The sequence below is a fragment of the Manacus candei genome, unplaced genomic scaffold (genome assembly GCF_025592945.1).
Source record: "Manacus candei isolate 608988 ecotype Guabito, Panama unplaced genomic scaffold, ASM2559294v1 h1tg000053l, whole genome shotgun sequence".
NCBI lineage: Eukaryota > Metazoa > Chordata > Aves > Passeriformes > Pipridae > Manacus > Manacus candei.
The window spans coordinates 625,227-651,306 of record NW_026138101.1 but is presented as its reverse complement, the minus strand read 5'-3'; the positions used below and the strand labels follow the sequence as shown (position 1 = coordinate 651,306).

The window sequence follows — 26,080 nt, the reverse complement described above, 5'->3', positions numbered from 1 at the left end:
CCCAACCCATGGCACTGATGCCACATCCAGTCTTGTCTTAAAAACCTCCAGGGACGGAAAATCCACCACTTCCCTGGGCAACCCATTCCAATGTCTGACCACCCTCTCTGTAAAGAAATTCTTTCTGATATCCAACCTAAACCTCCCCTGGCACAGCTTAAGACCATGCCCTCTTGTCTTGCTGATAGTTGCTTGGAAAAAGAGACCAATCCCCACCTGGCTACAACCTCCTTTCAGGGAGTTGTAGAGAGTGATGGGGTCTCCCCTGAACCTCCTCTTCTCCAGACTGAACAGCCCCAGCTCCCTCACCCTCTCCTCACAGCACTTGTGCTCCAGTCCCTTCACCAGCCTAGTTGCTCTCCTCTGGACCTGCTCCAGGAATAATGCCAAGGTCGTGGGTTCAATCCTTCACTTAAGAGTTTTGTGATCTGTGTGGGTCCCTTTGATCCCCCGTTTCCCCGGCTGTGTGTGTGTGTGTGGTGCCTTCGTGCCTCACTCCTGTCTCCCCGCAGTTGTGTATCACCACGGGAACAGCGCCACGGGCGGCCACTACACCACGGACGTCTTCCAAATCGGGCTCAACGGCTGGTTGCGCATCGACGACCAGGCCGTGAAGGTGATCCATCAGTACCAGGTGGTGAAGCCGACTGCGGAACGCACAGCCTACCTCCTGTACTACCGCCGCGTGGACCTGCTGTGACCCTGCCTGCAGCACCCTGCTCCCTAGGACGCCAACTATCACTGATTCCCTCTCCTCTAAATGCTCTTCTGAGTGAATATATTTTTTCTTTTTTTTTTCTTTTCCTTTTTTTCTTTTCTTTTTTTTCTTTTCCTTTTTTCTTTTCCTTTTTTTCTTTTCCTTTTTTCTTTTCCTTTTTTCTTTTCCTTTTTTCTTTTCCTTTTTTTCTTTTCCTTTTTTTCTTTTCCTTTTTTTCTTTTCCTTTTTTTCTTTTCCTTTTTTTCTTTTCCTTTTTTCTTTTCCTTTTTTTCTTTTCCTTTTTTTCTTTTCCTTTTTTTCTTTTCCTTTTTTTCTTTTCCTTTTTTTCTTTTCCTTTTTTTCTTTTCCTTTTTTTCTTTTCCTTTTTTTCTTTTCCTTTTTTTCTTTTCCTTTTTTTCTTTTCCTTTTTTTCTTTTCCTTTTTTTCTTTTCCTTTTTTTCTTTTCCTTTTTTCTTTTCCTTTTTTTCTTTTCCTTTTTTTCTTTTCCTTTTTTTCTTTTCCTTTTTTTCTTTTCCTTTTTTTCTTTTCCTTTTTTTCTTTTCCTTTTTTTCTTTTCCTTTTTTTCTTTTCCTTTTTTTCTTTTCCTTTTTTTCTTTTCCTTTTTCCTTTCCTTTCCTTTTTTCTTTTCTTTTTTCTTTCCCTTTTTTTCCTTTTCCTTTTTTCTTTTCCTTTTTTTCTTTTTTTTTTTAATTTTTCCGTTTGTTTGTTTGTTTTTTCAATTCCCTCCTTTTTTTCCACCCCGCCCTGCCTCGCAACTTTAAGAGTGATAAAGGAAACGACCGCGGGTTTGTGCGCGACGTAGCTTGTGTTGACTTTTTTGCCAGAATGAAGTCGCTTGGTTGGAAGACTCGAGTCTTGTGAATCACACACAAAAAAAAATAATACGAAACAAAAATTAATCTTGAGTTCATGCTGAATCCTAAGATAATAAAGGGATTGACATTTAATTCCCACTTTCTAAATGCGTAGTAGAAGAAAACCCTGCACCAGCAACAGAACTTGTAGATTTCTGTGAAAATGTTTTATCTTTACTTCAGTAAAAAAAAAAAAAATTTAAAAAAATTTAAAAAAAAAAATATAAAAATAAAAAAGCTCTCTCTGCTTTCCCCAATAGTTTTTTGATAAGTGGTAAAATATGAGCCGATGTGTATGAGATGGAAATGGTCCTTTGTGCTTCAAAACATGTACAAACTGCAGAGTTGCTGGTTCCTGATAAGAAGACACATTTTAATAATTGTGCGATGAGAAACTGCTTAAGTACACATTGCAGATCAAATATTTGGAGTTAAGATGTTAGTCTATATAGATGGGTGATTGTAACTTTATTGCTATTAAGAAATTTCAAACTGCATTTATGCTTCTGTGTACATGAAATTAAGAAAATGGGCAAAATAATTAAGATTGATATTTCTTTAAGTCTGCTTTGTTTAATTTTGCTGTCTGCTCTCCTATAATGTTGAGTTCCTAATTGTACACAGTTTAGTGATATCTAGAAGTATAAAGTTGTCGCCCATCAATAAAAGTCACAAAGTTGGTTTAAGGTGTGTGTGTGGGTTTTGTTTTTCCTCAGGTGTAAATCCTACCCTTGGAAACTCCAAAGATTTCCATGTAGCACTTCCATGAGGTGTAGGGAGCCTTCCCCAGCTGAAGTGTAGATTATTTTCTTTCAATTTTACAACTTCTTGAAACTTCAGAATGTCCCATTTTGCACTGGGTGGAGCTGAACGTTGAGGGGAAGGGAGAGGGGATCAGTCATCCCAAGGGATGTGGCAGTCCCTTGGAACTGAGCTGAGCCCTGGCCAGCCAGGAGAGGGAATGGAATCCTGTATCCTCCTGAAAGCCCCCCACAGTTGTTTCTGAGGTAGGTGGTGGTTTGTCTTCAACTAAACTATTCCTTCCTTTAGCCAGTTGACATTTTCATGGAAAACTTTTGGTAGAAAAATGTGTTGGATGAGCAGCAGGACCTATTGAAAGCCCTCCTGGTTTGCCCTGGTTTATCTTCCCTCTCCTGGGGTGGTGAAGAGCTCGGGATTTTTCTGCCTGTGGATCACTCCTGGCAATGCTGTTACCATTCCATCCAGGAAGGAGCTTCCTGCCCAGGGCTACAGCTGTAGGTGGGAGTGTCCAGCCCAGTGGCACTTTGGGATGGTCCTGTTTTCCCTGCTCAAAGGTGGGTGCTTATGAGATGGATGCTCTCTTTCTGGAATGTTCAGGCAGGGTTAATTTTATCACTACTGCAATCCTGATGCTGGGAAGGTTAATTGGTGCTTTGTCAGTTGTTTTGGATATCCAAATGTATCAGGTTTTTTCATAGCTAATCAGATTTTATTAGTGTTTTCTGATGTACAGATCATGACTGAGACACTGTTCTTGATTTTGGTGACATTCCACCCACTCTGAAACAATTTTCTGTCCAGAGCTCACTTGGATTTTGGCTGGTTGCAGGGAAAACCTCAGTTCCTGGCTGCTCACTGGGCAGGGTGCCCTAGAGCTGGGGCTGCCCAAGGGCTGGTGCTCCCAAGGTTTCCCAATGCAGGAATTGCCCTGGAGCCACACTGGTGAGACATGGAGCATTGAGCATTCTGCTTTGATTTGGAAATCTGAGGGGACTGGGGGGTTGTTCCAAACAGGAGGGAAATCAGATTTTGAAATGACTCTTCTGTGCTAGTTATTCACGTCTTGTTCCTGCACCCTGGTTGAAGCAGTTTTCTGCATTGCAGAAACCCTGTTTTTAATTATTCTTGTGGCTGTGTTGATTATTTATTTACCTGTATCTCCAGGGCATTGTGTAAAGCTGCATTTCTGGTAGTGTAAGTTTGCCTGAATATTCCAGATAAAGTTGCAGGTGATCAGTAATTAATACATTACTTGCTAGAGGTTACAAGTGTTACTAATTTTTAAAGATATGGCAATGAGTCATTTCCAGTTTAAAAATCAAGTGTTGAAATCCACTCTTAGTATGACTTGGAAGTGTTCAGATGGTAGGAATTTTTAAAATTTTCACGGAGGATGTTACGAATGCACTTGTTGGTAAAATCCGACTTCTGCAGTGGATTACTCAAGGGGAAATAAAAAATATGTGGCAACATTGATGGGGACACATAGCCACAGTTTTTATTTTCTGGATTAAACTCCTCCCGTTGTTGCAAAATGAGGATTTTGCAGCCTTTTGATCATTTGCTTTGTCTGTGTGTGATTATGTAAAAGAAAACCCCAACACCCACAGGAACCCCCCCCCAATACACCGTAAATCCGGTGGTTGTTTACTGATGTTTAAACTAGGATTTAAGCAATGTGTTGGTTTTTTTTTTTTAAATGCACATTAAGAGCTAAAGTTTTCAAAACTGGAAACTTTGGATGTGCAGGTCCAAAGGGCTGTTGGGAAAACCTTGTGCCATAAGCCAGGTCTGCAGGGGAACAGTTGGATGGGCTTGAGGAGGAGGATTATCAAAGGCACAAGGTATTTGGGGGTGGGGGGAGGTCGTGTGTGTTTTAATTAGGAAACTACTGGTTTCCATAATATCCCCTGGAGATGATGTCACACTGGGGCTGGGCTGCAGGAGAGGGCAGTGGTGGTCTGTGCCAGCTTTATCTTTGTAAATGTGCCTAAATCTCTCTGGTTTTGACTAGGAATGAGGAGCGAGCCTTGGGCGTGCTGGGGCTGTTCCCAAGATTTTGGAGGTTGGTGCAACTGGAGATTTATTTCAGGCTATTTTAAATTACCCAATAGGATTTTTTGGAAAGAATTTTGTATGGGCAAATAACCAGCTGTAAGGGCTGTGGAGTTTGTGATTGCAATTCACCTTCTCCGTTTTGGGGTGAAACCTCCAAAGATGAGTCCTGGGTTCATAGTTCTGACCTGACTCAGTCTGCAGATCTGTACCAGCTACTTTATTATTATACCAGTTTATTTATTATTATAGATGTGGGGAGATGTGAGAACAAGGTGAGACGTTTTCATGGAATCCCAGAACAGTTTGGGTCAGAAAGGACCTCAAAGCTCATCTCGTTCCACCCCCTGCCATGGTCAGGGACACCTTCCACTAGCCCAGGTTGCTCCAAACCCTGTCCAACTTGGCCTTGAACACTTCCAGGGATGGGACAACCTGTCCCTCACCACACACACAGTGAAGAATTTTGTAGCTTTTAGTGCACATTTCACTTTTACTTAGTGTGGTCAGTGGTGCTCCCAAAATTTTCTGAAATTGCTGCTGCTTGTCTGCTTATTTCCTTTTCTTACCTCAACCTTTACCTGGGCACTGATGAAAAAGCTCAGGTTTTATGGGGAGTTGTTTTCTTGCATATCATCAGCTGATTAAACATTTGGGGGAATGTTCTTTATTGTAAGAAGGTGGAAAAGAAGCTGCAGATGAACCTGTGTGGTCAGTCCAGGCTGCCCCAAAACTGGAGAGCAGCGAGAAGGGATAATAGGGGTTCACAGTGCCAAATATTAGTTGTGCTTGGGAGTAAATCTATAAATGCCTTTCACTCCTGTCACTTGGATCTTCACAGTTCATCTGCTAATTAATTTGTTCATTCATCTGCTGATGAATCCAGAGGCAGACCTCTGGATTGCCACTTTGCTGTGTGGTCAAGACATCTTCCCCCCCATCCCTGCTGGAGAGCAAGGTGGATGTGGCAGGGATTTCCTGGCTACCTCTGCCCCACTGCATCATCCTCAGGCAGAGACAAAGCCCAGGCAGGAGGAGAAATGTAAGTAGGCAGCAAAGCAGGGGGTGGTTTCCCCAAACCTGAGCGTGGCCGTGCCCGGTGCCCATCAGGAGCAGCCCAGGGGCTGCTGGTCCCCACTGCTCTCCTTGTTCGTGGTCACAGACAAGTTCCTGCAGGTTTCACCCCAGTATTCCCCTTGTGCTCCCTCTGCTCTGGAGGAGGAGTCAAGCCCAGAGAACACCAGGAGTTACCCAGCAGTTTTCAGCCTCTCCCCCTGCTGTTCCCTCTGCCCTGCCTGGCTTTGGGCCTGTTATTGCTTGTTGGAATAGGAAATAAAGGGGAATTAATTCAAGTTGAAGATCAAGACATGCTGTCTGCATGGTCAATTAGGAGGGCACAGGGAAATCTGTGTCTCTTCCCATTCATTGGTTATTCCATTAAAAGCCTCTCTCCTAATATATACTTATATATGCAGCCTGCTTTATGTGGCTTTTACCACATATGAAATGGAGACGTTGTAATCAAGGCAGTAATAATGTGGAATGATTAAAAGTAACTTCTGATTGTTTTGGCTTTAGTTGAACATATGGCCCAAAACTGCTGACTTCAGACAAAATGAGGTGGATAAAATGCTTCATTCCAGGTTGTGCTCATCCCTAAACACAACCATACCTTGTACAGTGAAACCAGCCTGGTATATGTTAAAAAAATAAATTAAAAAATTCAAATCTTTGTAGATTTGATTGTAGCCAGGTTGACGGCCCAAACCATCCTGCAGGGAATCATTTCCCATAAGAACATTTGTGGAGATTACAAAATACCGAATTTCTCTGAGGGCTGGAAATTATTTGTACGTCGGCATGTGAGATTGAGAATGAGTTAATTCAGCTTTATGGTAATTGGGGTGAACAGCACCTTCTGAGGGCTGTGAGTCAGGGCTGGGGAGCTGTGTGGTTTTGGGGTGGCAGCCTGTGTGGGGGCACGATGGTTCACCGTGTTAGCCCTCGTTATTCAGAGAAATTAGGAATTGGGGGAACTGCAGCACCTTTCAGCTGATTAAATAAGCCTTCAGGAAATACAGCAAAGTCACTGATCCAGAGTGAGTCAGAGGAGCAAGGAAAAAAAAAAAGGAGGATACAGTGATTTTACAGTAAAGCAGTTCAGAACCTTCTGTCAGCCCAGTTCTGGGTGGTCTTTCCCAGTGTTAGTGGCAAAGTCTGAGCTTTTTTGGGAGCAAACTGCCCAGATTGCACTGAATTGCTCCTGGCAGGGTAGAAGTGCCAGGTCCAACTGCTGGACCATGTGTTGTCAGTTCACATACACAGTTTGTTTTGAAGTAAATAGAAACTCTTTGTAAATACAGCTGGGAGAGCATGGCCAGTGGAGAAGAGCAGCCAGAAGGGGTGTTGTGGCTGTACCAGGCTGCAGGACTGGGACTGACTGGTGAGGACTGGCTCCCTGTCTCACTTGAAAACAGAGCACAAGATACACCCCGAGTGATGGGAATCTGCAAGTTCCTGAAAAATTCTCAGGAAAATGGTGTAAGAGACAAAATCAAATCAGCAGTTATGCCTTGGAGTGCACTCCAGAGGGTTCTGTTCTCTGCTCAGAGCAGTTGTGCTCTCTCAATTTTCAATATTTGCTGCTCTTGAACGAGTTTGATAAATGTCCTTCTGCTTTCTGAGCGCCGCTGGGTCAAAACAAACCCCCGGGAATATCTTGTAAACTCCCTTCTAGTAAACAGTAAATAAAAGTGGTTGGTGTTTTGCCTGAAGAAATAAATATTGACTGCTTAGAAGAATGGAAGGACTTTTTCTTTTTCCCTAAGAACTTTGGAGAGAGGACGAGGCAGTGGATTTGGAAAAGACACGGCAGCTTTGCTTGGATGTGCCAAATCCAGGAGATTGATGTTCCCCTGCCTCCACCTTGGGTTGTCACTGGTGCTGCTTCCACAGAGGGACACCCCGGGTGATGTGCTGTCCCTGGAGTGCTGCTGGATGGGGATCCCACGGGACTCCCATGCCTGGATCTGCTCATCCCTCTGTGGGCTGGAGGTGCCGTAACACACCCGTGCTGTTACTCACCGGAGCGGTTTGTTTTTTCCCGTTTGTTTACTTAAAGAAAAGGGAAGGAACTTTCAGCTTGTCTTTTGCTCAATCGTTTCCCTTCACTGTGAGTAAAACCACGGCAATGGGCACGGAGCTGGATGTCACAGCTGGGGCTGTTGGGGCACCAGCAGCACTGCAGGAGGGGTGAGTCCTGTCTGGGGGTTGCACTCGCTTTTTGCTTTCCTTATTCCCTGGAGCTCCCGACTGAGCCGTGGGGAATGTCAGCGCTGGGAGAGCTTTGGGAACAAACTGCAGAGGGGGATTAATCTCCTGTTTCCCAACAGACACCCAGCTCTGGGAAAAGAGGGGGATGCCATGAGATGTGCTGGAGGGCTGGAGCTGGGAAATCCCAAATCCCTCGCTGTGGGATTTCCCTGTGAGGAGCAGGAATGGCTGAGCTGGCAGCCGAGAGGAGCCAGCTGGCTTTAGTCCCTCGCAGAAAAAAAACCCTTTCTTGGATTCCCCCTCTCTCCTCACCGGAGCTCCTGGAATCCGCAGCGCTGCGAGCTCTGCCCGAGCACCGACTGCGGGGGAAAGCACAGCGAGCCCTTTTATACCACCATGGGCTGCCCTCCTCCTCCTCCTCCTCCTCCTCCTGCTCTCCCCTCCCGGTGCTCCCGCCTTTGGGAGGATGGTCCTGCTCTGCTGAGCCCCAATGACTGACTTCAAACTGCCGCGATCCCAATCTCTGTTCCTCGCTCCTGCCTCCTTTCTGTGGCTTCCCCCCCCTCTTTTCCCCCCCCCACCCCCCTTCTTTTCGTTGTTACTCCACACCCGTTGCCAAACCCTGGATGATCCATGCTTGTCCTCTTTGCCTGGAGAGCATAAATACCACTGGGGAGCTCTGTGAGACTGCACTTGGTACGAGTTGCTGAGCTGAGACCTTGCACATCTCGCACCTCCCGAGGCTTGTTCCATCCTTCTCCCCTTCTCCTAGCTTAAATATTTCAGATACATAATTTATTCTCCACAAGCAGGCTTGGAGAAGCTGCAATTACCTGGAGACTTGGGAGTACTTGCAGAGGTAAGTGTAAAGTTTGGTCCCTGCTTCTGAAATGTGGTTTGGGGTGGGGGGTGTGTGCAAGAAATTACTTTTTTAAAAAGGTACAATTTTAGTAACTTCTCCAAAAAGTTGCCTGGATGGTATAAAATAACACAATACTGTCTGAACTTCCCTTACTGTATGATCTGCAGAGGTTAATGTAAGATTAATAAACATTAATCTTGAATGAATGGGAGGAGTTTGCAAGTACAGGAGTGGATTTCTGTGCAAATAGAAAATATGCAAGGGATGCTGTAGCAGTGTCTAAGAGCTGATGCCTGTGGGCACACCAGTGTGCTCCAGAGTTTGTGCAGCTCTGCTTTAAAGTCATGTATTAAAGGAATTTCAGTGTCATCACATGTGGTGTCTGTTACCAGTGGGTTTTCTATGTGGTTTTACATAGAAACTCACCCACTTGGGTTCTGTGGGAGTGGATTGTAATGGAAGATTCAGATGTTTTGACCCACGGGCTTGACGGTGCTGAATTTATGGTGTGTTCAGTGCAACGTATCAAGTTGTCCTGTGTCAAGGAACTTGTCATCCTGCTTTTCTTTGGAAGCCAACACAGTTCTTTAAGGCTTGAAATGTGTGCATCCCAGGAAAAGAGATGGGCTGGAGTTTAGTGCTTTAAGTATGTTGTGGCTTTATCACTGGATTTCTTTGCACAGGTTAGAAGCTGATCCCAGGCTAACACAGGTTAGAAGCTGATCCTAGGCTAACTCATCCTAGATCCCAGGCTAACTCAGGTTAGAAGCTGATCCCAGGCTAACTCAGGTTAGAAGCTGATCCCAGACTAACTCAGTTTAGAAGCTGATTTAGAATGCTTTGCTCTTTTAGATGCTTTCCTGATATCCCAAGCTGACTTCTGCATTTTCCTGCCTTGTCAGCTTGTGCCATGTGTAACTCCACAGGTCCTGGGATGCTTTAGCTGCAAATGTCACCCATAACTCAGGAGTAGGCACCCACTCGTGTACTTCACCAGGGAGGCAGTCAAAGCTCAATATCCATAAGGAATAAGGTGACATGAGGACATCCTGAAGTACAGGAGTCAGCCTGCATGTGGCTTCAGCAGCCTCACACGCCAGGCTTCAGATGCGACCAGCTCTCCTGCTTTCCGTGCAAAGCAGACACCATCCATTAGCTGGGGAAATAGCTTTCTAAAAATAATCTTCTCCAAAGTCCAGTGCTGCTCTTTAACTCCCTCAGACCCCAGAAGAAGGCCTCCTCTCTGTCCCCACTTCGGACAGGCTTTTCAGCACACTAAGGAGTCGGTTTCTGCTGACTCAGTAATTTCTGATCGCTCCCAGATGTTTACCTGGCACCAGCATCAAGGGCCTGATGTGCTTAAAGGGAGGTTGTGCTAATGCTCCTCTTGAACCCTTTAAATCAACAACAGAGGCTTCCTCAGCTGACTGTCAGCTGATAATTTTCTGTGAATAATATCAAATTCCAACTCAAAGGCAACGTGATTCCAACCTTCCCATATGAGGAGCTCCTGCTGGAGCCCGGAGGCATCGCCCCAGCTCTGCAGGGCACTTGGTCTGGCTGAGCTGCAACACGTGTCCCAGTGTTTCTTTGCACCTGGGCACCAGGGTATCGAGAGGCAGATGGATGGACATCTGAAATCAATGGGAGCTCTCTGAAATGTGAGCATCTTTCTGCTGCTTTCAATTAGTTTGGCCAGGGAACTCTTTCCACTCCGTCCCTCTCCGATTCCTTTATCCTCCCTTCGGATGCTCAGCGCTCCCCACCTCGAGCCAAAAAGGAGGAAGGGACCCGCACACTCGAAGTGAAATAGAAGATAAAACCAAAGTGACCTAATTTTAGAGAGGTGCTGGTATCCCCTTGCTGTCAAATGGGATCCAGGGAAGCACATCCCGAGGAATAATGCACCATCTGTTGCGAGGTTTTTGGCTGGGTCGCGAAACCAGACGCTCTGGCTTCGCTGCGGAGCCGTGAGTGGGGCAGCTCCTCTGGCTCTCAGATGTTACAGCTGATTTTTTTTCAATCTGCCCTTTCTGAAAGTTCAGTGTTTGCCTTAAAGGGGTGGTGGATTCGGGCTCCTATTTAGCAAAGGGCACCCGGCCAAGCGAGGGGTGCAACGGCAGCCTCTGAGCGCCGGCTGTTCCTCTGCCTCCAGGCCAGGCTGCAGGGAGAGCTGCCGCTGCTAAATGGCCACATTGTAAACGGCCGTGGCACTGCAACTATTTTTGAACTCCTGGGGAAGTGCCTCAAAGTAGGAATTGTTCCCTGAATTTGGGTCAGACAGCCTACAAAAGCTACAGCTCGTTTTGCTGCCCCTGCCCCTCTGCAGCCGGGTTAGAAAGTCAGGCTCCTGCCTGGGGGGAAGCAAATGCCACAAAGAGGGCTGAGAAGAGGATGAGGTTAAAGGAATATTTGTCCCAGTGCCACTGAACGTCCTGTCTTCAGGTGTGCCTGGAGCTGAGGACAAGGCGTGTGTGTTGGACTTGCTCTGCAGAGCAGGAAATGATGAGAAGCCGTTACCTAAACTGAGCAAATTACATCCTGCATTGTCCTACCCCGGCAAAGGCTTCATGTGCTGCCTGGAGGGAGGCTGAGGGCAGCTGGTTTTCATCTGCCTCAATATTCAGTACGAGAAAGAAGCCTCAAACAGGGACTTTGTGTCTTTTGTGTAGTCAGCCAACAAGTTTTCAGGGTTTCTCAATAGTGTCAAAGTTTTTTTGAGGGTCCCTGTCTGTGCAAAGTACCTCATGCCTGCCACTGTCCTCCACAGTTGCTGTCGTGCTGGGTCTGGGGATCTGGGGCTTTGTGCTTGAGCATAGCTTTTCCAGCTGGGAGCTGGATGGCTTTTCCCTTCCTTGAATGGTTTCCAGCTCAGCTGGTCTCAGTGTGTCCAAATCCCGTGTCACTGGGATGAAACTTCTCGAATAATTCCTGCTAATCTGGGGTTTGTTTCCTGCTGCTGTGTAGGAATGCTTTCAGCATGGCTTTCAACACTGCTGTCAAAACCAGATCCTCACCTCATGTTGTAGGCAGGGATGGGGAAGCTTTCCTCCAAAATTTTGTCCTAAAGAGGGAGATCCTGTGCTTGCACTGTCTGTACGGATGCTTCTTGCCCAGATTGATCCTGCTCCAGTGGCTCTTAGATCCCAGTAAGGAGCAGTGGGTGCTGCAGAGCCCTGCAGCAGCACAGACTGCCTTCCCTGAACAGCTCCTGATCTAGATAAAACCTACCAAGACATGCAAGGATTGTTAGATGGCTAAATTGGAGCAGGGGGGAGTTCGGGAATAGCAAATGGAGTGGAAGCACCGTGGAGCAAGGGAGAGGGGTTAAACAAAGCTGTTCCAACCCGGCAATGACCAAATCAAAACCATCCCTCTGAGCCGGTTGTGCTGACGATGCTTCCAAGTGCACGGGAACACCTGATGTGGCCGGGGGAGGGCGGGTGCTCCGGCTGCTCTCCTGATCTTCCATAACTCACATCCCTGGCCCTGATCCCGCCTTACGTGAAGCGCCGCGTCAGAGACACCCCCCCGGGGCGTCACTGCGGGCAGGGATTGGCGTTGTTTGGTGTTACGGTGACATCTCCCATGAAGAGCCGCTCTCACACAGCCTGGCAGCCGCCCTGCTGGGCTCCATCCCGAATAGCTCGTGCTGATGCCTGACCTCTGCGATCCGGCCTCCTGGGAATTTTACTTTCCCTTTTATTCATATCTGTTCTCTGCTTTAGCAGCTGCTCTTTGTGGGAATAACTCCAAATGTCTCCCCTTCCTGCCTGTGAAGGGATGGAGCTGGGATTACTCAGAGCTGCTGGGCAGTGTGGGGTGGCACCTCCACCAAAGATGCTGGGGTGCAGGAGGCACCTTCTGCCGTGTCTGGGGAGTCCCAGCACATCAGTGGGGTAACAAACTGAGTCCCCATCACTCAGGGTGTTGTTCAGGTCTTCCTGTCGTTGGGGTGAATGGGAATTGTAGGTATCACTTATTTCCAAGCACAAATGTGATCTGTGAGGCCTCATTGTTGGGTGATATATGCACTGAGAGCTTCTCTGGCACTGCCTTCACTGCCTGTTTCTCCCCAGATTCCAGATCTGTGTTGAGCCATAGGAGTCCCAACAAGAAAACCTACTGTCACCTTCATCTTTGCTTCTACGGGCTGTAAAGGAGGAAGCATGAATCCTGCCCTACCTTGGATCATTCCTCTTGGATGTGTACTGCTCCTGACAATGACAGCTGAATGCTTTATCTTGCCCAACTCGAGTCACCTGGAGAGCATCCTGAGTAAATATCGGGATGGGGAAGCTCACTCCAGATCCAAGAGAGCCATTTTATTCTCAGACAGACAGGAGATCCTGATGCTCCACAATAAACTGAGAGGTCAAGTTTACCCAGTGGCCTCTAATATGGAATACATGGTGAGTCCAGTGCCTGATACCTCACTTTGTTGCTACTTTTTGTATTTCCTAACTGTATTTTAATTTTCCTTGAGGTGCGGGAGGTGCAGCAAATTTCCTCTGAAGTAAGTTTTTCTCAAGAGGTTTCCTGAAGCAATTTCATTCCAGAGTGAACGATGCTTTAGATCACTGGACTGTTTTGGTTGGAAAGGGCTGCTAATGGGTCATCGAGTCCATCCACTGCATAGTTTCAGGACTGGTTCCATTATTCATAAATGAGGTCTGGCCCAGCCCTGGATGCATCTCTGGTGATGGCAATTCCACAGCCTGCCTCAGCAGGTTCTTCCATTACCTTAATGTCATAAAAGCATCAAATTTTCCCTAGTGTTTAACCCATGTTCTCCCTGTGAAAGGTTTCAGGCTGTTTGGAGTGTTTTGGGACACCACAGTCTGCTCAGAGGATCTTCTGATGGTCTTTGGGTTGCCATCAGCTACCACCCAGCGCTGGAGGTGGCATCTGTCCTCTTGTCATACACTGATCACCAGAGCTTATCCACGTGAGCCAAACATCCAGGATGCTGCTGGAAATCTGCTCTGGGCCACAGAGAAACAGGGCTTGAGAAATGTGGCTCCACTTGCAAAGAATTTGAATCACTGGAAAAAGCTGGAAGGACTTTGGGAGTTTATGGGTGGATGGGTCAGTGCTATTGGCTTTTTGTAGTTCAGGAAACCAAAATAAAAGTTTGGTCAATGTATTCTCCCACTTCAGAGGGAGAACTTAAAGGTTTGAGAATGAAATATGCCTTTGCCATCAACAATTCCCATGAATAGCTTTTTTTCACTTGATGCCAGAGACCCTCCTTTGAGCTATTTTTGCTGTGCCATCAAAATATTACAGGGCCACAAAATGATGTAGGCAAATAATTATTTTTTGTGTGCCTTTTCCCAGTGTGCAAATATAGTTCTGACCAAGGCTAGTCTGACTTCAACTGTGCACTTCTGCTGACAGATCCGGTGATTAATGATTTGTTAAGACCGTTTTTAAAAGGGTAAAAGAAAAGTACACTTGAATGTCATATAAAATTGTTTGCCAGCTGTGCTGAAATGAGGGCTAGAAATGGAAAATCTTGCCTTTTGTGACTCTAAGGAGAAGAAAAAGAGAAGGGAGGGCAGAGGACATTGAGGAAGGACAACTGTCCGTGGGTTGGTCCCCACCAGCACTCACCCTGCCGGTCTCCTGCAGTGCTTTTGTCAGGCATCTCGTGCCTTTCTAAGAACCAGTGATTGTATCTCTTCTTCAGCGGCTCTCACGTTATCCTGCAGGGAAGTACTGCCAGAAGAGGCAACTTGATTGACTTCCAGAGGGTAAACACAGAGCATGAGCAAGCCCAGTGTGTTTGGGTTGGCTCTGGGGATGGCAGAGTGCTGCGGACTGTCCACTGCCCGGCTGCTGTTTGCGCTCGCGGCGCGGTTACACTTCTCTGTTTGCCTTTGCTCAGGGAGCTTTTCTAGTGGTTTTTATGGCTGATTGAGGGCAAATGAAAGGGCCTTATGTGCTGTGAAGAAAGGAGCTGAGTATAAGATGGTGCTGCTTGGAAGGGCCATAATCAGCCTTTCATGTGTTCGTGTTTACCCAGGATGACTTGGAAATGCCGGGTATAAGCTGAACAGGAATTTCTCTTTAATCCTTTGTCCTGCATAGGACATTTCTCATTTGGACTCCTTTAAGAGGATGGTCTGTCTTTAGTACCACAGACAAACTTTTCTCTTTCCCTTTGGTGCCCATGTGGAGTGTCACCAGCGACGTGCTTATTTGGGGATAAGAAGGTAGAGCATGTTCTTGCCCGTCCATCTCCAAACACTGCCTTGTGAAAGTCCTTTCTCCCAGCTCCATATCTGACACATTTAAGTGATCTAAAATGGCAATGGGGGCAAAAGTATTCCAGGAAACGGACATATTTAACTACTACAGGATGAACTTAAGTTGTTGGATATTGCTGATAAGAATCCAATACCAAACTGGGTCCTATGACTTATCTGGAGATGAAAAGAATTATATACATATGGGATAAAGGTAAAGCAGACTGAAAAAATGAAGAAAGATACAGTTTAGCTGCTGAGTTTGTGTAATTAATTGAAAGTTGGCACAGGTATTCAGTGTTAATGGAAAATGAGTGAGCAGTGCACAACTTCCTGATGAAGCTGGGCCAGTACAGAATTACCTTAACCCCTCTAACAAATCTATGATTGACACTTCCACTGCGTGTTTGGACTTTGTAACAGCAGTGGATGGGTGCCAAGACCAAAACAAACCCCTTGTTAATAGGCCCAGAGTAAAAAGAACATAATGGACCCAGAGTAAAAAAAGGACATAATAGATCCTAAGGCATTGTGACCTTTTAATATGGCTTAGTCAGATGGCTTTCAGCAGTGATGAAAGACAGAAATCTTTCCTCTTGTGGCGGCCTCAGAGACAGCTGGAGAAAGCAAAATTGTTCTCAGTGCAGATTGCTGGAAGGAAAATAGTTTGTTTTCATGTATAAGGTATGCATCCTTCCTCCCAACTGTAGGGTGCTGACTTTCCCTGTCAGGATGGGATAGTATTTCTGTGGGGGTTAGCAAAGCACATCCAGGGCTCTGCCAGGACATGTCAGCCCTGAAGTTTCATGGCACTTTTAAAAGTAAGCTGCCAGTATTGCAGAAAGTCTAAGCTGGGGAGGATAATGAGTGAGTAACCTGATCACTGGAATTCAGATGTCTGGAGTTAGGTTTACAAAGTCCTGAGGCTGAGTAAGTAGACTTTTTGTGGGATGTGTTCTTACTAAATCTGAACCTACAACTTGTAGCATAACATGTGTATACCATGCATATATTTTATATATATAATATATACTGTACTTTCAAAAGCCATTATGAATTTTCAGGAGTGAAAAAGATAGTCCATGTGCTAAATCACTTGGAATTGTACATACCCAAAGGATTCTCAGCCTCTGCTTGTGAAGGAAACTGAGCACAGGCTCATTGCCCCTCTGGCTTCAGCAATCTTCCTAGATACTGCTTTGAATATTGGCATAAAGAATTCTTGCAAGTATAGCTGGGAAAGTCTGAAATCTCTTCCCCCCCCCCCCCCATACTTATTGCTCTGAAATAATTCCAGCGTCCTGACCGCACTCGCGTCTGAGAGGCAAATAACTGCTCTGATTTAAATGGGATGGCTTTGTAATCTGAGCCTGCAGAAATGAACTTCTCTGCTCATCCAGAACAAAGCTGTGCAAAGACAGAGCTCGTTCCCAATTACCTGTTGAGTGTCTTTTGTCCGAGCTCATTTATTTTATCCGTAGGCATCAAAGGGAGACGGGACGCAAATGTTGGCATTAATTTCCTTTTAAATGGCCTATTGCTCACGATGTCTCTGCATTAAATTAGGAGATTTGGAGCATCTCCGCCTCTGAGGCTGCAGGGAATGATGCTGTGCTAGAAAGCCTGGGGAACTCGCAGCGCAGAACGTCTTGGGAGAGTGTCTGTGGCTTTTGTGTTGGATGGGAAGGCGGGTTGTGGCTGGTCACTGCCGAGCGCAGAAAGTGGGAGACCACAAAAAGCTGTGTGTCTGGGCACAGCTGCAACAGTCTGCTGGGATGGAGGTTTGGGAATGTGTGTGGTGGGTCCAATCCCATCACCTTCAAGGAGCTGGAGGGCTGCAACGGAAAATGGTTTCATTCCCTGGGTCAGAGCTGTGTCCACATGGGGTTTTGCAGATTGACGTGGATTTGCTTGGTCACTGGTCAGCCCAAAGCCAGGCTGAAGAGCCCAGGGCAGCTCTGGGATGTTGTTGGAATCTGGGTTGCTGAGTGTGTTTAATGATAAGCTCTGGGAGGCCTGGGCTGTGAGCTCAGTGAGATGAGCTCATGTTTTCTTTACACAGATAGTGTGGACACACCAAGTTCCAGGAGACATTGTGTTTTCCTCTCGTCTTATCCAAGGATGCACAGTCCTTCCCCATCCCAGCTATAACTGCCTGACACTGTGTCCAGATACTCACTCAGAACGAACACTTGATGGTTTTTAAATGTGTTTGGGAGCCTGAATGCCCTCCAGCCCTCCAAAAAGGCTCTGACAAGTCCTTTGATATGTTTGAGATCAGAAGTTGCTTTTTTCTGGAGAAGACAGGACTTGGAAAGAGCAGCTGGTTGTGATGGTAAATGTCCAAAAGGACAATCTTGTGCTGGCACGTGAATGGGCTGGAGACACATTACAAGACCTCTCGTCTCTTTGGTTTTATTTGTAGGAATGTGCGGTAATATTTTAATCCCAATGAATTATCCTCTGAGGGCTGTTCTGAATAGAGCAGCTGTCAGTAATTACACAATGAATTCAGGGCACTGGCTGCTGGGCCCAGCAAGTCTGGCCTTTAGAACAAATACACTCCTGGGCAGCGGAGCCAGCAGAGCTGCTTTCCTGTTTGCCTTTGTGTCATGTTTGAGCGCTGCTTTGGCTTCCAGCTGGGTGATATTCCATGAGGAGTGATCTCACACTAACGTCCTTCCCTCAGTGGGAACAGAAATGGGATTTGTCACTTCCAGCCTCATGCCTTTGAGTGAGAGTGAGATTAGCTGGGACTTTGCCTGCTCTGATGCATTTGGCTGGATCCACTGGTGGACTCTGCAGTTAGTCTGGAAAGAGATGGGGAGATGGGACTGGGAGACTCAGACCCACACTTCTTGATTAAGAACTTGGACCAAAAATCTCCAGCTATGTGGTAGCAGAGGGCAGGAATACATCCACTGTTGGAATTGTCCTTGATAGGAAAGCCTGGAGATATCCCGACAGTAAGGACAATGATGGAAAATCAACATCAAAGCACTGACTGCACATTAGAACTCTTGCAGGTCTCAGAAATAGGTGTCATGAGCAAGTCCTGGGACCTCCAACCTTGACTTTTAATTTTTTTAATTTTTTTTTTTAAACATATTAGAAAAAAAAACCCTGGCAAGAATATCTGGTGTTTTAGGGTGGATAGTCTGGATGGCTTCCTGAGCTCTTCCCAGGTGTTTGTGTGTTTTCTGCTGACCTGTGTAAAGCATCTCCCAAGAAGCATGGCATCATCCAGGCCAAACTACAGACTCTTTAGTGCCCTGGACTTTCATGACAATGGAACATCTTGAGAAATGTGGTTTTAGGTTGGGGCACACCACTGAACTGTGCTGGCTCCACCAGGACAGGCCGGACATGTACACGTGAACTGTAATTTAACCTTTCTCCAGTAACTGCTGTTGGTTTCATCTCTTGATCTAATAAGTCTGAGATGAAAAAATGACCTGTTGCTTTCTCTCCCCATGCCCTGAAGACCTGGGATGATGAGCTGGAAAGATCAGCCCAGGCCTGGGCTCAGCAGTGCATCTGGGACCATGGGCCCAGTGACCTCATCAGGTCGATCGGGCAGAACTTGGCGGTTCACTGGGGCAGGTAAGAGCTGGGGGGCTACAGAATCACTGCAAAGAGCAATTTATGGGTCATCCTTTAGAGACAGTTGGAAAAGCTTGCTTTGGTGCTTGACAGAGCACTGGGGAAAGGGAAGAAAAGCTGAGGATCATTAATTGTGACTGCTCTGGTGGAACAGTTATCCCAGTAACACCTGCAGCCACCACAGTTCCCAGTGAACCAGCATTGATTTGGGCTCCTCCAGCCATCTGTATCTCTGGGTAACACAGCTGTAACCTGCTTAAGGTCACTCCTACTCCTTAAGGAGATCAGAAGTCTTAACCCTTGCTCCTAGATCTGCTGTTTAAGGGAAGGGTTCTGGCATCGTGTAGAGAACCAGGGGAAAGCTGAAGTTTCTCAGGAGCCATGTCTGGATTCAACTGCTAGTTATGAATTTAATGATCTCTTGCTGTATTTTTAACAAATATTTATCCAGCTTCTAATTTCTCTTCCCTGAGAACACTTTGCAGATTTTTTTTTTCAACTTTCTGGGGCAAGTTTTTAAACCAGAGTTGTTAACCCAGTTAGGAAAGCTGATGTTAAGGCTTCCAAATGGATTTTCCTCTCCATCTCAAGGTGAAATTTCTTTATTGTTAAGCCCCTGTTGTTAAGCCTTTTATAGGTTAAACCTGCTTTGCACAGCAAACATCTTCTACTTGTTCAGGAGCCCTGAGGGATTTCCACCCATTTCCTGGGTGGAAATGCAGTTATGACTGTTGTAAATCAGGTAGAACTTGGTGGAAAGCAATGGAAATTTGCTGGTGTGAAATTAGCCTGATAGAAAAGTTGGGCTCGTTTTTGTTGGCAGAATTAACTAATGATTGGAAAGTAGAGTGGTTAATCCATTGGAAACAAAGTCAAAAGATCGTGCTGTTCTTGGCTCTCCTACAAGTGTTCAAGATGGCCATGGGTTCCTGATGGAGGTAGATCCAATCTTGCTCCCTTTGCAGCCACTGAGAGGAAAGAGAAATCAGATTTATCTCAGCTTTTTCAGGAACGGGCCATAACTTGATTGCCTCAATTTCCTCTCCTGTAAAGTAGGACTCGGAAAGTATTCGCCTCATGACATCATGAGATGGATGTTTTCAAAATACTTCTAATGAATGATTTTTAATGAAAAGTTGGCTGAAAGAGCGAGCTCCAGTTGGTAATGATATCATTTGGAATTCTGGCAGCTTGCTCCATGTGAGCTGTTGAAAGCAATAAAAAGCAGTGGCTTTGGTGCAGTTTGCAGATCACTCTGTTTGCTCTGCGAATGTAGCGTGTAAAATACATATTTCTACAGGTAATTTTGACACCATTTGTGCTCCCCAGACAGCACAAGCAGCATCAGCACTGCCCCAGGCTGTGGTGCCTGGGGCACAGGTTACACAAAGTACATGGGGGGCTCGGTGCAGGGGGAAATTCCTGCAATAAAAGGTTGGATAGTGGTGCAGTGCTCCAGCTGCTCTTCACCAGCTCATGGTGGGATGTGAGTGTGGAAAAGCCCACTCACTTTCAAAGGTCTTACAGTATTAGCTCCGGGGGTACTTCCAGATTTAGCAAATTGCCTGGTGGTAAAATAGGTACACGATGGCTTTTGGTTTAAGATGTTTGGCAAACCCTCACTTCTGTTTACTTTCAAAATACAACTTTCCGCCAAACTAGAAGTTATTTTGTAGTTGTGTGGAAAAGTGAGAAGGGCATTTCAGGGCAGTGGCACTTGAGGATCGTGTCAAACCTATAAATAATACAGAGTCAGGTCAGGCTGTGAATGTAAGGGAAAAATCATAGAAACACAAAACAGTTTGGGTTGGAAGGGACCTAAAAGATCACCCAGTTCCAGCTATGCTGTCATGGTCAGGGACACCTTCCATGAGACCAGGTTGCTCCAAGCCCCATCCAACACGGGCTTGAACGCTTCCAGGGATGAGGCAGCTTCTCTGGGCAACCTGTGCCAGGGCCTCACCACCCTCACAGGGAGGAATTTCTTCCCAATATCTAATCTTAACCATCATCATTAACATTGTCAATGAGATTTTTTTTAATTCCAAAATTTCTACCAGAACATCATGATTCAAACTGCCTTTTTTCTCCTTCAGGTATCGATCCCCAGCTTTCCACGTCCAGTCTTGGTATGATGAAGTCAAAGATTACACATTCCCTCATCCTCATGAGTGCAACCCGTGGTGCCCAGACAAGTGCACAGGCTCTATGTGCACACACTACACCCAGGTAGAGGACACCATTGTACCCAAACTCTCCACATGTCCCAGCTGTGCCTGGATTGGGGTGATTTCCTTATTTTTCAATAACTATTGCCCTTGCAGATAGTCTGGGCCACGACCAACAAGATTGGCTGTGCTGTCAACGTCTGCAAGCAGATGAATGTCTGGGGAGAAATCTGGCAGAACGCTGTCTACCTGGTCTGCAACTACTCCCCCAAGTAAGGCAGAGCAGCTGGGCTCTCTCCAGCTCTCCCAAACCTGGCAGGTTGCTTAACTAGCCCAGGATCTGGGGAAGAGATTTCAGGCAGTCTAGACTGGTGGTTGTGGCTTTAAATTTTCTCTTTAGGCAGCAGCACAGGGCTGGTTCAAAACTACTGAGCACTGCCTGGAAAACTGAATGAGGGGCCTGGGCCAGGCTGGAGCTTTGATGTTCCTGCCACGGGAAGGGAAGGAGGAGCAGGAGGTGGCCAGGATGGAGCTGGCGTGTGCTGCTGAGCGAGGCTTGCTCTCTGCTGTCAGAGGGTGGGAGGGGATGGGGTGGTGGTGAATGCCAAAAAAACCCTGAAATAACTGCATCAGTGAAAATCTCCCTAGCTCAATGGTTTGCTTAAATTGCAAAATGAAAATTACATTTCTTGCCTACTACAACCAGGAGAAGTTTCCTACCTGGCAATGGCACTTAATATTTTCTGGTTTAATGGCTAATAGCAGAAACATTCCCACTCCAAGCCCTTGGCAATTTAAAACTTCAAAACAAAATGAAATAGGGAAGCCACTTATATGCAAATGGAGCGGCTTGGACAGCATCTGACTTCTGGGGATCATAGTGCAGAATAATGCAGAGGAAAAAGGTGTGTGGATATAGAGCTGTCATGACCCAGGCAGAGCTCTCTGGGTGTGTTGTCTAAGCCCCTCTCCCCAGGTTAGATACTCGTTTTGCTCATGGTTTGGAGGGGTTTAACAACCTGCTCCTCATACGGGATCACAGCATCTCCTGCACAGCTCCCACAGCAGGCTGGGCCATTTGCACGTCATCCATTGAGGGCTGCTGGATGGAAAAATACTCTGTTCCTGCAGTTTCTGCTTAATCTTTTCTCTCTGGCATCGGTGCACATTGTCCTCATCTAGCCTTATAGGTGGAGACAGCTGAAAGAGCAATAACCCAGGAGTTCGTAGCCGTGGGCTTAACTCCGGCTCCTTCAACCTCCTCAGCCCCTAAAGTTTGCAGGACAAAGCGCCAAAATGGGCTTTTATTTTGAGTAGTTTTTTGAGAAAAATGCAGTAATCCACTGATTTATTTCTGTTTACATAAGATCCCAGTGTTTATATTGGAAGTTAATATAACAGTGATACTGCATGCGATTTATTTATGTCAAAAACTAAAAATGTCATTTTGGAGGTGACATGAGGAAGAACATTTTTTTTTTCCTACAAAGCTTTCCTGGGCTGGTTGTTTAGTCTTTGTTCAGTTGCTTTGGGCCAGGTGATGTTTCTGGTCTTGGGTGAGTGTTTGGGTGTCTGATGGGTGCACGTTTCTCCTGTGCTTGCAGGGGCAACTGGATCGGAGAAGCTCCGTACAAGACCGGCCGTCCCTGCTCCGAGTGCCCCCCGAGCTATGGAGGAGGCTGCCAGAACAACCTCTGCTACAAAGGTACGTGGTGAGGGGCTTGGGGCACCCTCTGGGATAGGGAAAATTGCTGAGCAAGGATGTGGAAATTTCTAATTAGAAGCAGCCACAGCGTTGTGCACCTTTTAATTAGCCATCCTTAAATATTTCGACATCACGACACGTGGGAAATCGTCAGCCACTGCTGGAGCTGAAAACCTCTGAACTGCTTAAAATCTGGAGCTCGGATTCAGCATGTTTTCCTGGGGAAAATGAAAGAGCTGGAGCAGGGGGAAGCAGCTCTGAGCTTCCAGAGGTTTGGCTCGGGAGCTCCAGCGGGATTTTGAGCACTGGCAGGAGCGATCCCGTCCTTGCGGGGTTTGTTTGGGAAGGGAATGTTCTCCAGTGCTTCCCAGAGGTGACGTGGGTGGGCAGAGCTTGGCCGCCTGCCCTGCTCCTTCGGGGGCCAGGGATGGAGCCTTTTCCTCCCTCCCTACCTTGGTTTTCATGGCTGCAAGATGAATGCAGCGATTCCTGTCTCTCAGAGGAGAGAAGGGGATCCTGGATGGCTTTTCCTCACCTGTGGAAAGAGAGGTCAGGAGAGTAAAACACATTATTAATGTGAGCCCTCCAGTATAGCAGTGCTGTCCCTCAGCATGCAGGAGCTCCTGGGGTCGTTTTTCTCCTCCCACATGTTTGGCTTCAGAGAGAACTGGGCTCCTGGAAAGAGGCAAGTTCCCTGGAGACTTGCCCAAAACAGAGGCTTATTTTGCTGCAACCTGGCATTTCTCATTTTTCCCCTTGTGGGGTTTGGGGGAGGACCCCGGGGTGCAGGGGGGCTGCAGTGGGGAGAGGGGAGGGGGTGCCCTGTTGGAATATGTGCTCTTCAACTTATTTGGGTTTTCCCTCAGAGGGAAGAGCTCTGTGGGAAACAGGAGCAGCAATATCAGCACCTTCTTTTCACTAATTAGTGGAGATCCTTTCAAATCTTTACTGTAAGATGCTATAAATGCTGTTCGTGCCCAGAGGAGCGGGAGAGGAGCAACCTCCCCTCACATTCCCTGGGAATAGCTCTGTGCTGCATCTAATGGGCATTTTTGATCTTCCAGCTGTTTTAAAGCAGATCCTTGTCAAACTAAATCACCTCCCTCAAAACATGAACCTGCCTGATTTCCCCACCCCTGTGAACACACTGTAATTATTTTTAACCCTCTCTTCTAACCAGATTACCGTTATCAAGATCCCATCATAGGTGAGACAGATGAGACCAATGAAGTGGAGATTCCACAGGTGGCAGAGCAAAAGCCAGTGAGGTTCTACCCTCCGGAAAGCAAGCCCAGCAAATCCATCAAGCCCAAGAAAATCATCCCAGAATCCTACATGAGTAAGACAACCTCTCTCTTTTTCAGCTTCTCTGAGTTTTTAAGTACCTCAATGGGAAAAAGGGTGGAAAGTGATGAGGAGGCTCAGGAAAAAAAAAACCTGGGGGGGATGTTTGAGTGGAGGGGGAGGTAATCTGTGTGAAAATTCACTGCTGCTTGTAGCAGAAACCTGCTAGAAGTGGTGACAAAGCTTTCAAAAGCTGCTCGTTCCTTCTGCACATCAATCTGCAACAGGTATTTGTTTGTTTAAGTCATTTCATAGAATCACAGACTGGTTTGGATTGGAAGAGACCTTAAACCTCATCCTGTATCCTGTTCCACCCCCTGCCTTAGGCAGGGACACCTTCCACTATCCCAGGTTGCTCCAAGCCCTGTCCAACTTGGCCTTGGACACTTCCAGGGATGGGGCAGCCACAGCTTCTCTGGGCAACCTGTGCCAGGGCCTCACCACCCTCACAGCCAAGAATTCCTTCCCAATATCCCACCTAACCCTGCCCTGTGGCAGTGGGAAGCCATTCCCCCTTGTCCTGTCCCTCCAGGCCCTTGTCCAGAGTGCCTCTCCAGCTCTTTTGGAGCCCCTTTAGGCACTGGAAGGGGCTCTGAGGTCTCTCTGAAGCCTTCTCTTCTCCAAGTGAACACCCCCAGCTCTCCCAGCCTGTCTCCCTGGCAGAGATGCCCCAGCACTTGGAACATCTCTGTGGCATCCCCATGACTCACTCCAGCAGGTCCACATCCTCCTTATCTCAATAAAATACCAATGTACCAAAGGTCCCCCCATCAGCAATCAATTTAGAAAATACAGGGTTTATTTCCCATTTAAAACACTCTGCACTCAGCAGTTCCCCTCTTTGCAGCTTTTCTGGGTTTTATAGTTTGTTTCCTCTTTATTTTTTGCTTGGGAAGATTTCTGAAGTCATTTATGGAGCTGCTGGTACTTCCTCAGTTGTTTTCTAACTGTTGTTAATTAAAAGACTTATTGAGCAAACAAGGTGAGGCAAGCCAACACATCCTTTTCAAGTTTATCTACTGAAATCTGGAGAGTCTGTAATTAAATGGAGAATGAGACTCTGACTGCAGACCTCGGGCTGTAAATCAAAGCCTTCAGCTGTCAGATGCTTCTTCCTTACTAATATTCCAGAGACACCTGTCTCAAGTGAAGAGCTAAAGAGGCACGAATTGCTCCAGGCTGGATAAAATAAGATTTTATCTTGCTGCACCAAAGACCTCCAGGAAAGACATGTGGAGGTTGTTCAGGAGCAGGCTGAGCTCTTTCCTTTTAAAATATTTATTTTTTTGTTTATTTATTTCTCCCCAGCACAAGTCATTACCTGTGAAACCAAGATGAGAGACAAATGCAGAGGCTCAACATGCAACAGGTAGTGTTTTATTGCTATTTCTTGGAGCGCTGTGGGAAAAAGTAATCTAAATATTGCTCAGTTGTTGCAAGCATAGGATAGGCTGTACTGCTTATTTTTTTGTGGCTAAACAAACCAAACAAAATCCCAACAAAACCCAGCAAAAAACATCCCCTAAATTTCTCCTCATGCAAGCCTTCAGCCAAGCCTGGCAATAAGGTGCTTTGGTTTATTTTATTCAGCCGTGATGACCCAGAGTTTCAGGTGGCCAAAATAATTCAGTAAATTTTGGCAGAGTCATTTTTCGAGCGTTTTTCATGCATTCCACTGCTGTCCAAGCCAGACCAATAATTCATGGCTTGTCCCCTCCCAGCCAGTCAAGAACTTCTGGTTAAGGTTTCTGCAAAGAACAGGACAGTTTATCACTTGGAGAAAAACCAAATCCACAGAATCTAAATATTGGGTCGGGCTGTTAAGGAGGGTGGAGAAACTCTTTTAAAAAGTAGCTATTTTGCAATCTTGTTTTTAAAATGGAAGAGTTACGTGAAATGAATGGAATGACTATTAAGTGGAGTCAAAGTCTGTTTTTCTTGAATTGTTTTTTGCCACCCTCAAAGATATATATCTTCACCAGGTATTTGTGCCCAGCTGGCTGCTTGTACAGTAAGGGAAAGATCTTTGGAACATTTTATTATGAAAGTGTAAGTACCTTTTAATAGCTCATGGATGTAACTTGTGGGGAGTTAGTGGTAATAACAGAAATGGGAAATGCCAACCATTCTAGTGTAATTTGGCTTTTCATATTCTCCCCTTGTGGTGCTGTAAAATGGTGCTAATAAAGATTATCTGTATTTTCCTCATCTTAGTGATGAAATAAAAAGGAGTCTGGGAAAGCAAAGTGATTCCAGACGTGATTTTATCGTGAGTTGTCCTTAATGTGGGCACCCATGGAAAGTGAGGGATGGGGATCAATAGTGAGCTCTTACAAAGAGCTGTTCATTGGTGTGGGCAGCTTTTTATGAAAAACACTGTTAAATGCTGCAACTAAATAATATTTGGGTCTGATTTGCTGGATCTTGAGTTAGTAAGATAATTTATAAATAAAGCATGGCACCGTTTTCCCATCAAAACTACTTT

At 46.1% G+C, this 26,080-nt stretch overlaps 2 protein-coding genes across 3 annotated transcripts in view; both read left to right on the top strand.

Moving 5' to 3' along the window:
• Positions 1–864, top strand: part of USP10 (ubiquitin specific peptidase 10) — a 47,898-nt gene extending 47,034 nt beyond the window's left edge. Inside the window, exon 14 of the mRNA XM_051801740.1 lies at positions 513–864. Coding sequence (XP_051657700.1) covers positions 513–700 — 188 coding nt within the window. The 3' untranslated portion in view covers positions 701–864. The remainder of the gene's footprint in view (positions 1–512) is intronic.
• Positions 865–8,059: 7,195 nt separating this feature from the next.
• Positions 8,060–26,080, top strand: part of CRISPLD2 (cysteine rich secretory protein LCCL domain containing 2) — a 30,841-nt gene continuing 12,820 nt past the window's right edge. Inside the window, exons 1-9 of one of the 2 annotated variants that reach the window (XM_051801768.1) lie at positions 8,060–8,521; positions 12,611–12,936; positions 18,260–18,378; positions 20,475–20,607; positions 20,703–20,818; positions 22,151–22,251; positions 23,432–23,590; positions 24,904–24,964; positions 25,578–25,644. In XM_051801768.1, the coding sequence (XP_051657728.1) occupies positions 12,694–12,936; positions 18,260–18,378; positions 20,475–20,607; positions 20,703–20,818; positions 22,151–22,251; positions 23,432–23,590; positions 24,904–24,964; positions 25,578–25,644 (999 nt within the window). In that variant the 5' untranslated portion in view covers positions 8,060–8,521; positions 12,611–12,693. Of the gene's footprint in view, positions 8,522–12,603; positions 12,937–18,259; positions 18,379–20,474; positions 20,608–20,702; positions 20,819–22,150; positions 22,252–23,431; positions 23,591–24,903; positions 24,965–25,577; positions 25,645–26,080 lie in introns of both variants that reach the window. The other variant, XM_051801769.1, reaches the window with a different exon arrangement.